This window comes from Carassius auratus, chromosome 2, assembly GCF_003368295.1.
Source record: "Carassius auratus strain Wakin chromosome 2, ASM336829v1, whole genome shotgun sequence".
In the NCBI taxonomy this organism is placed as follows: domain Eukaryota; kingdom Metazoa; phylum Chordata; class Actinopteri; order Cypriniformes; family Cyprinidae; genus Carassius; species Carassius auratus.
The window spans coordinates 4,480,653-4,492,229 of NC_039244.1; the positions used below are offsets into that span (position 1 = coordinate 4,480,653).

At 35.5% G+C, this 11,577-nt stretch overlaps 1 protein-coding gene across 1 annotated transcript; it reads right to left on the reverse strand.

Annotated features, from left to right (window-relative positions):
• Nucleotides 1-1,875: 1,875 nt before the first annotated feature.
• LOC113113379 (signal-transducing adaptor protein 2-like) lies at nt 1,876-11,401 on the reverse strand. Its single transcript, XM_026279528.1, has 11 exons — nt 11,127-11,401; nt 9,456-9,527; nt 8,248-8,367; nt 6,989-7,045; nt 6,045-6,196; nt 5,289-5,420; nt 4,141-4,210; nt 3,940-4,042; nt 3,722-3,817; nt 3,159-3,290; nt 1,876-2,545 (listed from the first exon to the last, which is right to left on the reverse strand). Exons 1-11 carry the CDS (start codon nt 11,232-11,234, stop codon nt 2,490-2,492), a joined length of 1,098 nt encoding a protein of 365 aa, XP_026135313.1. The 5' UTR covers nt 11,235-11,401; the 3' UTR covers nt 1,876-2,489.
• Between the last annotated feature and the right edge of the window lie 176 nt (nt 11,402-11,577).

Consider the following 11,577-nt stretch of genomic DNA (forward strand, 5'->3'; position numbering starts at 1 on the left):
GATCTCTGGGTCTAGCAGCAGCACTTTAGCTTAGATTATTGAATCTGATTAGACCATAAGCATTTCGTTCAAAAATAACCGAAGAGTTTCAATATTTTTCCTATTTAAAACTTGATTCTTTTGTAGTTACATCGTGTACTAAGACTGATGGAAAATGAAAAGTTGTGATTTTCTAGGCTGATATGCCTAGGAACTATACTCTCATTCCGGAGTAGTTCCTAGAAAGTTTTTCATTTTCATTTTCATTTCATTTTCAGAAAAAAAATAATAAAAATTCCATCAGTGCTACCGCCAGACCCAGAGAGTGGCTGAATGGATTCAAAAACAGTAAAACTCGTCTGTTTAATTCTAGGGGATTTGAAAAATGAGCCTATTTTCAAAAAAGTGGAGTGTTCCTTTAAGGGTTTTCTCACCTCAGCTCTTTGCAAGGGTCATTTGCTCATTGCAGCTTCTGCTTACATCCAAATTAGCTATGTTCATTATGATATAAATTGTAAAATAACAACAATAATAATAATTGTTTTGCATAATCAAGATGAAGTGCAAGATCTGGATGAAGTTGCTCTATACTGGCACAGTTTTTCTCGGATGAATCAACGGCCTGGATCAAAGTTTAATGAATCACTGCACAATGTTGTTTTTATTTTGCAAATCATATGTTGATATTGCAGTGTTGTTTCAACATGGGTGAATTAAACTTTAACACTGATTTTGTAAACATTTTTTTTTTTTTTACATTAATTTACATTAGCAGCCTGAAAAACAATTATTGACCTAACCACATTTCAATGTTGCAGGCTGGTCAACAGCTGGCTGGGTACAAGCATTTTCAATATTAAATACAGACTTTGTTTTATGAAGCATTTCTCATCCAATAACAATAACGTGAAATAAATCATAATCCGTGTATTATGAATCGTTTGACAGGAATAGGCTGAGGTCAAAGTTGAAGAGTAGTGACGCCCCCTGGTGTTCCTGACAGGATGATTCAGCTTCACCTCTCCTGAAGAGATTTATTTTGCGATAAACTCCTTGCGATATTATATTTATTTTGCCAAACAACCGGATATTTAGCGAATAAAAAAAAATAGTTTAAAGTATGTTCTGCTTTACTTGTAAATTAGCTTACCATCCTCTAAAACCGTCCATTATACAGTAACATAAAATCAACCGGCCCAGCAAAAATGTTTTTTTTTTTCTTTCTTTCTTTTTTTTTTTTTTACTTTAAATAGACTATCCTGAACTTCTAGTCAAAAGGTAACGTTATGTGCTCACCACAGAGAGAAGAGAGGACCGACTGTTATGTTTTCTGTCGCACGTTTTCAGTTTTTGGCAACGATGAAACGCAGTTCACAACATATAAAACTAGAACAGTGGGTGAATTCTACAAAACCTTCCCTTTAATTCCCATAAATATCACAGTTCTAAATAACAAAACATGATTTTAACATCACATGACATATCTACAAAGTCACAGTAGCACCACGCATGTTCATAAAACAGATAATGATAGTTTGTCAATCAGGAACACAAATGCAACCGTCTCTTACAACCCATCAGCCTGATGACAAAGTCTCACCTCTAGACGGCTTAATTGTCCTTTATATTCAAATACCTTTTTTTTTTTTTATGTGCGCAAAACCTGCTCCATAGACTTGGACGTTTCTCTTGCAAATGTGTCCAAGAGCATCATACAAATGTCAAAACATAGATCTACTGAGACAGGAAGCTAGGTCAAAAATTAACTTTCTGCCACACCTTTCAAAATGCTTCCTAATGGCCATAAACTGCTTTATTTCTATTGAAGGATGTATATATATATATATATATATATATATATATATATATATATATATATATATATATATATATATATATATATATCAGTTTGGCTGGTATTAGCTTGTCTTCCAGCCTTGTAATAGCTGCTTTGCAGGCTGGTTTTAGAGGTTTTTTAACTACTTTTTTCGCTGTTTAGGCTGGGAGACCAGCTAAAACCAGTTTATAATTTTGCATCCTACCTTGAACAATACTAGATTCACATTAATCTGAGTTTATAGATAAATTATCTCCAGTTCACAGTTAGTGTTTGATTAAAAACAGTAATGAAAGTCTTTAATTTTAAGACAAATTTGATGTGCTTCTTTCTTAAATGTGCGGAAATGTGCTCTCGACACATGGTTTTGTCAGTCAAAGCCTGCGTGCTGATGTCTAATCATTAATAGAACAGAGAGTGTAAGAGGTATCGAGAATCTTGGCACAGATTTTTCCCTTTTAAACGGAAACAGCATCATTCTGTGACAGCATTATTATGAGGCAGGATAGCTGGTGGACCTCGACTCTTGTGTTATTGATTATGCCAAAGTAAAGTGGCATTGTTTCAGTCACACTGAGGGAAGAATGTCGATTACAGGGAGTCCTCGTCTGTTCAACAGGACATCAGTCTTTACTGGAAGGCACTGGAAGAATGAGACGACGAAGGGAGGAAATCACTGTTGACTGGCCCGTCTCTTCTCCAGCTTCTGTTTGAGCTCGTCTGTAAGACCTGATGGCAAGAAAACTAACTAGTCACATTTAAATACCCAGTCATATTTACACCCTCATGTTCTGTTATATTGATTTACTTCTGTATGTTTGGGGTCTCTGAGACAAAAGTGCACACTGAAAACAATATACACACTACTATTCAAAGTAGGCTGCATTTATTCAATCACATTTTTTTCGTTTAAAACAGTAATATTGTGAAATATTGTAACAATTTAAACAATTTGAATATATTTTAATGTGTCATTGATTCTTATGATGCAAAGCTGATTTTTCAGCATCATTACTCCAGTCTTCAGTGTCACATGATCCTTCAGAAATCATTCAGATATGCTTATTTAGTGCCCAAGAAACATTTATTATTATATTTTTGTGGAAACAGTTTTTCACAAATCTTTGATGAATAGAAAATTGAAAATATCTGCATTTATTTGAAATAGAAAATTCTTATTGTCACTTTTAAGCAATTTAATGCATGGAAATTTTCCTTCCAAGATTTTTTCGTCAATATGTTGGAAAACACAATAAATATCAGAACCCCCTAAAATGCTATCCCTTGAAATTTTATGATAAACAGTTTTGGGGCCATTTAAAAAATGCCCTTGGGGTCTTACTCTGAGAGAGCGGCGAGGGAGACAGAACCAGCCTTCTCATGGAGTTGGACGGGGATCCAGGCGGGGAAAAGGATCTTGGGGAGGAACTGGGAGATCTGGTCTGTGACCGCAGCGACCATCTGTCTGCACCTACTGAACACACACATACAAACTCACTCCCTTAGTCAAGAGAATCTGAGGTGAACACTGATCTGGATAAAAGCATTCACTAGTACATTGACATATAAGTATGGGCAGCCCCGCATGTATTGTTCACAGACAGCCAGCAACTTCTCACAGGGTTGTGCAATTCCTACAAGCCACAAATTGCTCAAACACACAGACTGAGACTTGTTTCATACTTTTGCAACAAGAGTAACTACAGCATTCAAGTGCAGCTGTTCCTGCTTGTTGTTTGGCAGAAGCATTGAAACTGAAATAACAGATGATTCATTATAAAAGTCGCGATTTGACCATTTAGTTAGCAGCTCTTTTACCATTTTAATCATATGAAGTTGCAGCAATCTCAATATATGAACAAATGGCAGCAGATGTGAAGCTGTGGAGCAAGAGATGGATGATACCTTGTTTAGGTGGCAGTGATGGAGTACGAGAAAGAGGTCCAGAGAGAGCGGAGTGCAGGGTTCGCTCTCCATTCTCATCGTTGGACGACACAAACGCTACAGGAAAGGGAAATTTGAACACTGAATTCAGAAATGTGTTCTTTTATGGCCAAACTTAACAATGTAGAAGCACATACTGTGAGCATATGCAGTACATGTGTGAGCGTTTTGTGACGTACTGATGTTCTCCTCATAAGGCTCTTCTAATATAAAGGGCTGAAGAGTCCCGGCAGTTTTCTCCATCAGGGCATTGATGACATCATGCAGTGTGGGACAAGGGATCTGCAGGAAGAGACCAAAATAAGAGGTGGAGTGAGATTTCCCCCTAGGCTGATGTTTTTACACAGATTCCCTTTATTGAGGAAGTGGTTTTGACATACTGGGCTTTCCACATCGATGATGTAACCTCCCTGCTGCTTCTGTGTCACTCTGTAATGCCTGAACACTGATCTGAAACAGAAGAGAACAAACCAACACAATGAGTCTGTTCTGATGTGTGCCAGGGACATCCAGTGCAATGTTGTTATTGTTCAACTCAAACTAAAACTATGATTCCCCTGTTATCTGAAAAAAAAAAATCTAAATAGCCAATAAAAAAAAAAGTTTATTTGACTTCTGTTGCCAAGGATAAAATATTTCCTTATTTCCCATTTTTAAGTACTAAAATTACTAATTAAAATAAAGCTAAATAGAAATATTGTAAAGAATGAACACAAAATTACTTAAATTAAAATGAAAACTGAAATATAAAAATAAAAGGCAATTAAAATATTATAAAATACTATAATAGTACATAAATAACCCCAAAGTAACACTGATCCAGCGAAATTAAGAGGAAAGCTGTAACAATGACATAATGAAGGAAAAATCAGTCACGTCTATTCATGTGGTCATAATGAAATCCAGCAGTAATGTCATTATGATAATTTATGGAGACATAATGAAATCAAGTGATGATGTCACAACAGGCACTTGTGATTTCATAATGAGTTGGTCTAAAGAATACATCACACAAAGCTCAGTGGAAGATAATTCAAGCTACCAGATCAGATCATATTAAATTTAAACTATATATGCTTTGTATACACTGTATATATATATATATATATATATATATATATATATATATTTTTTTTTTTTTTTTTATTCATGTGCACTACATTTCATGAGCATTATTTTTGTGGTGTTCAGAGCTGCTATCTATTAAGGACATCTAAATAGTCACTAATGAGGTTTTAAAAATGTATGAAACTTTAAATTTATGCATTTAGCAGATGCTTTTATTACAAAGTGACTTACATTGCATTCAAACTAACAATTTTCTCCTAAGATGTGTTCCCTGGGATTCGAACCCCCAACCTTGTGCTTGCTAACACAATGCTCTACCACTTGAGCTACAGGAATATGGTTATATGCATACAAAAGACAACTTACAAGATTTTAGAAGAGAGCCAAGGTGTATTTTTGGAGGTCTATGCTCTCAATAAAAGAAGAAGAGAGAGACAGAGAGGTGTTTCAGTGTTTTTACCCATTCAGGTCTTGTCGTGTGGTGACGGCGAGTGAAGATCCGTCTCGGCCTGGTCTGAGCAGCATGTTCCCGCAGTCTGGATGTCTTTCTAACAGCACCTCAGCTTCAGTACGAGACACAGGCCTGAAACACCTGCCAAATAACACACAAGCACAACTACGTACATTAGCATTAGTCTCAAGTATCCACTAAGAAGGAGATTATTCACACCAGTTAAGTATGCAGATAAGATTTTGGTAAAGAAAGCCTAAAAATGACAAGGATGATCTACAAATAGAGAACAAAACAAAATAAAATAATATAATGCTAGCAAACACAGTTTTCGATTGAGTAATGAGAAGTCAAACCTTAGTTTGGAGTGTCAATTTAACAAGAACATGGAAAAACATGACAATATTAGTCTGTAAATAGATGAGAAGTTATAAATAGCATATCAGCCACAATGCATTCACTTCATACAACATAAAAATCCAAATGAAGATATGATTATTTTAAAAACATCACATATATTTGAGTTTGTAGGTCTGCGAACTGACATATGAAATTAGTTTTACATTGTTTTTATTGCTGGGTAGGACACATCCATGACATTTTTCATCTGTTTTACAAGGCAGGCAAAATTGATTAAATGTATACTTCTATAAAAACAATATTTATAGTGTTGTTTTAGTTATGTATAAACACTCAGACGGTCAGGAATGTCATCTATGAACCTTCTTCCCCAAACTGCTCTCGCTCACATAAACAGATACTCACGCAGGTATTTCCCCCACCAGCGGGAGCGAGAGGGGTGACGCGGGGGCTCTGGAGGACACGCGTGCCTTTCGACGCATTTTTTCTTTCTCCACGACTTCTTTCAGCATGTGCAGCTGCCCGGGCAGAAGGGTGAGAGTCGTGGGCACAGCCAGCTGCAATCAAACCCAAAGCAAATCTGCACGGTTAAATATACAGTGCACAGTGACGCTTTATACATGGGGACGCTGATCTCTTATCTAGAAAAACAAGTGAGCAGAGCAGGTGAATATGATGCTGGTAAATAGTTTTTATAACACCTGGTCATGTTTTATGATGGATGGGAAATCGACTTTGCTAAACGTCTAAAGTCCAACAAAAACATTCATATAAACTGATTTAATTATAAAGAGACATAGATAATATAAGTTACAATTAAAATTTCTTGAGAAATCTGACAAAACATTCACAAAACTCTCAACAATATTAAAATTAACAAAGTCTACAATAGTCTAGAAAATGAGCATAAAATAAAAAACAAATAATCTTAAATAGCCCATTATAATCCACTTCCTTTTTCCCCAAAAGCTTTTGTTACATTCATTCCAAATCCTTCCTAAACCAAAAGAAACAAAGGCATGTGTTGCATTGTTTAAACATGGTCATAAAACTCAAACCCTGCAGTTCAAAAGTCTGAGATTTTACTAACAAACACAGAACAACAGGATTATTCAGTGCTACGTGCTAAAAATAATACGTCAGACCAGAATTCATTGTTCTGCAGAAGAAACTGTAAGTGTTTATTGACATAGAAACTTGACCTGTTTCTAGTGTGCAATAACAACATGCCAGCGCTTTCACACTAGAGTTATGCCCTTTTATGTAAGAGCATAAACTCACCTGTGACACTAAAGAATGTGTGTCAACTACCGTAAAACAAAACCATTTCCTCGTTTGATTGAACTTACATCTACGACAGAGTAGAGAAAACCTTTCCACAGCTCACGCGCCTCCAGATTAGGAGCCTGAGAAGAAAGAGAGAAACATTGACATTAATTATGTTATTAATAACTATAATTCAATGCAATATTTCCTTTCACTACTGTATTACATTTGAGACATGTAATATCTCAGTCAATTAGATCTCCATTACATTTATTGATTTAATCAATACTTTTATTCAGCAAGGACACATTAAATTGATCAAAAGTTACAGTAAAGAATTTATAATGTTATAAAAGATTTCTACTTCAAATAAACGCTGTTCCTTAGAGCTTTCTATTCAACAAAGAATCCTGAAAAAATGCATCAAGAATTCCACAAAAATATTGAGCAGGACATCTGTTTTCAACACTGATAATAATAATAATAAATGTTTTTTGAGCAGGAAATCGGTATATCAGAATGATTTCTGAAGGATCATGTGACACTGAAGACTGGAGTAATTTGCTGAAAATTCAGCTTTGATCCCAGGAATAAATTTCATTTTCAAATATATTTAAATAAAAACATTTTAACAGTAATAACACTGTATTTCACAATGTTTTAGATTTTACTGATTTTTTTTATCAAATAAATACAGCCTTGGTTAGACTTCTTCCAATAACATTAAAAAAATCTTACTTTAATCTACTCTTTTTTTGAGGTTATGGAAGGGCTGCTCATGGGGTCTGTAAGAGGAAGTATCGAAGTACAGTGTTTTTGTGCTTCTTTGTGTTGGGAATCTCTGTAGAATCACTCTAGCCTCTGATGTGCCCTAATTCTGATGCAGAATAAGCCGAGGGTTTCCCGAGCAAAGACTTCAGCACATTTAACAGCTGATAGTGATCCTTCACTGTACAGTAAGTGCGGTTTAGTCTTGACCTGACCGAAATATGACCTGGAGCTTTGTGGAAGTGTTATAACTGCATCAGATGTGGTGAGCACAAACATGAGTATAATAGTGGCCTGTGAAAGCGAAAATCTCTTTAGTGTGTCAAAGGTAATTTCCATAGTGAGATGTTTGTGAAGACTGAAAGACTCAGATTTGCTCATACAGGAGTGAGTGTAGGTTGAGATGTGCATATGGAGTATGACTGACCAGGCAGTCAAACTGGAGCTTATCGTTTTAAGAAAGCTATTGCTATTCAGTGTGTAATACACAGCAGACGGTCTGTGTGTGTGAGACTGAGATTAAGGGCATGAGAGGAATGAGATGCATGCATACTGACAGACATCAAATACTCACAGTGAGTTTGATTTCTCCATCCTTCATCCGGAGGTTCAGTCTGGCCGCCTCCAGATTCCGATCACGACTTGGGTCATCGATCAGAGACACAAACCCACTCAGGTCCAGCTTCTCTACAAACTGATCAGAAAACACAGAGCGACATTTAAAGGAACAGTTTACCCAAAAATACCTCTCCAAACCTGACTGATTTCTGTGAAACATAAAAAAAAGAGAGATTTTGTGCAGAATTTCTAATGTTTATTATGTAATTTTTAAAACAATATTAAATTATATTCATAAATATTTATAAAATAAATACATTTTGAATAATAATAAATGGTAAAATATTTTTGTATCATTTAAATAAAAAAAATAAAACACTTTTTATGATTGTTATTATATTAAAAATATAATTATATATAGCAATAATACTATTGTACAGTAAAAATGACTTAAATATTATTATTATTATTATTATTATTATTAATAGCAGTTAATCACAATAAAATTACACGACTAATAATTAATAAGAATATATATATATATATATATATATATATATATATATATATATATATATATATATATATATATGTATATGTATATATTTTGCTCTCAAATGTTAAACTTTAAGGTCTTTTGTTTTGGAATAAATTATTTTAAACAATCAATTTAAAATAAAAATCATCTCCAATTTACAATTTATAATTCACATGGTTCATACTTTTTCTGGTGGGAAAATACAGATATATATATATATATATATATATATATATATATATATATATATATATATATATATATATATATATATATTAGAAAATCACATGACATCTTATATCATTTGTGTTTCCTGGAAGATTAATAACCAGAATAAACATGCGTTATTCTGTGAGCATCTATGTAAATATTACACTCCCACACAGTGTGATTCTTCAGCAAACTTTGCATGTTACACCCCCCCCCCCATCCGCAGCTGAGGTTAAAGAGGTTGAAACTGCTATCTGATGGGTTCAGAATTAAAATCAATACTGTAACCACAATAAGTAGAGTCTGCTCTCCCATGGCTGACTGCGCGTACTGAGATAAGGTTACGATGGACTTTAGACATGAAGGGGATTTGCAGAAAAAGGTCCTTCTAGATCTAGATCCTATTGCTCCTCAGATTGATGATTGTAAATTATGAACAGCTGTATGGGTTGCCAGTCCCTGAAGACGTTACTTACACTTGTGTCCTTAGGGGTGTTGAAGAAGTACAGCGTGTTTCCACATAAGCAGGTCCACAAACGCAGAGCAACCTGCATCCAGAGAGAACAAAAGCCATATTTCCATATCTGTTATGTGAACTCAATTTGCATTATAGTTGGATATTTATATAAAGACACAAAAGTGACAAATCATCTCTTTCTGGTTGGTTAAATGTCTTTGGGCTTGAACACATATTTTTACTTGCTAATGCTCTGACTCTGACAGTGCAGTAAAAGGCAGTCATCTCTGCATAGATTACTGTTCTTCTCTCTGTAATTCTCTGCTCTGTCTGGCTCAATCCTGATCTCAGTGGCAGCTCATGGCTCCCCGGGGCACGGCTCTCTCTCTCTCTCTCACACACACACACACACCAACCCGGAGCACAGCTGTCCTAAATCTGAGACCCACCCCCGCTGCATACACAGGGCACCTGAACCCCTCTGAATATTCCCTCCTGAATATGCGATTTGGGATCCATTTATATAAGTGGCTCTCTCTTTGTCAACACATTTTTGCTTTGGATAATATTTTAGCTTAGAACTGAAATATATTTGTACATTGCACTGTTTAATAGCTACTGCATATTCAGAGTTTTACATATTGTCAACACTGTACATATATTATAGATAAAAATAGAAAATACTATGTAATACAATTTGGTTAAAATTCATTTGGTTACTTCAAAGGAAGATAACATTTTATTCACTAAATAGTATTGCACATTCAGTGTTTTACACATTTTTTACAGTATGTATATCCATCTGTCTATAAGAAAATATAATGCACCATATCTATATCATTTAGTTACTCAAAAAAAATTTCAGTGACAAAAATATTAGATGAAACCGAATATTATAATAAAATCCAGACCAATGGAAAATGCTGATATACTTATATCTAAAAAGCATATTTTTATGGATGATATAATGCTGATATAAACGAAGTCAATAAAATGAAACACACGTTTAGCACAGTATTAACTCACTTCACTAAAATTTGCATTATCCATTGATAGGAAAGTCGGTTTGTTAATGATTTATTACCTACACTATTTATGATTAACTTTTGTGCATCAAAGTTACATTAGAACAGAATCTGTAAATGTGCACTTGGTAGAAGTCATGCACGACTAATGACTGAATGATTCAATCCCAATATATCATATTAAATGACAATAGACAGGATTAAACAGTGTGCATGAACTCGGATCTACATGTAACATGATAGATGCAATGTAGCAAGAGATGCATGAATGAATGAAGGCTTGAAAATTCATATTAATATGATCACACACTTGCGATTGCATGTGGTCTGCATTAACGAGTGTCCATTAACAGAGAAGCTGCCGACAATTTAAAGAACCAAACAGAAGTAGCAGCTCAAATATGGGTTATGGCAGGCATTTAAAGAGCTGTCAGGCACCGGTGCTCTGACGATTTGTGCTACACCGACTCATTCATCCGTTAACTTTACAATTAAAATGTACAGTCAACATTTGAGTTGTCACTTGACAAACGACATAATGTTTAGACAGCTGATCCATGCAAACCTCGCCCATATCCACACAACACGCGCGTGCAGCAAATGCCAGGGGCATGATACGCGGCTGCGCGTGATGATATAATCGGATCAAGTGTTTGACACGTTACCTTGTCTTTCGCTCCTCTTTTCTCCAGGTATCCCTCGTAATAGCAGGGCGGCAGCTGCGCTCTCGGGCTCGGGCTCCCGGTGCGGGGGTTCGCGGGCGCCGCCGCCATGACTCGAGCAGCTCAGCCCGGGACTGACACACACACAGCAGCGGGACAAAGAGCTGCTGGATGAGGCGACTTCCCGGGAAGCGACACGCCTTCTTTGGGTGAGACTGAGAGATGATGGCATTCAGCCGCACACCCGAGACCGTCAGACATCTGTGAATACATTATGACCCGCAGGCAGCAAGCTCTCCTTTATTATAAGATTATAATACTGCTCGTATATTAATGTCTATTTCGAAGATAAGAGTTCATTCGACTGTAATTCAGTTAGAGCTGTAGGTAATAAATAATATTATAATAATATAATTAGAAATATAATTATTAAAGCTATAATATAAACATTACG

Excerpts from the sequence above, each read along its gene's own strand:
- LOC113113379 (XM_026279528.1), bottom strand. The coding sequence starts at position 11,234 with ATGGCGGCGGCGCCCGCGAACCCCCGCACCGGGAGCCCGAGCCCGAGA. Across the intron at positions 5,421-6,044 it reads CTGGTGGGGGAAATACCTGC|GTGTTTCAGGCCTGTGTCTC; the intron begins GTGAGTATCTGT and ends GTTATTTGGCAG. Across the intron at positions 2,546-3,158 it reads TCCCTCGCCGCTCTCTCAGA|GTCTTACAGACGAGCTCAAA; the intron begins GTAAGACCCCAA and ends TCTTGCCATCAG.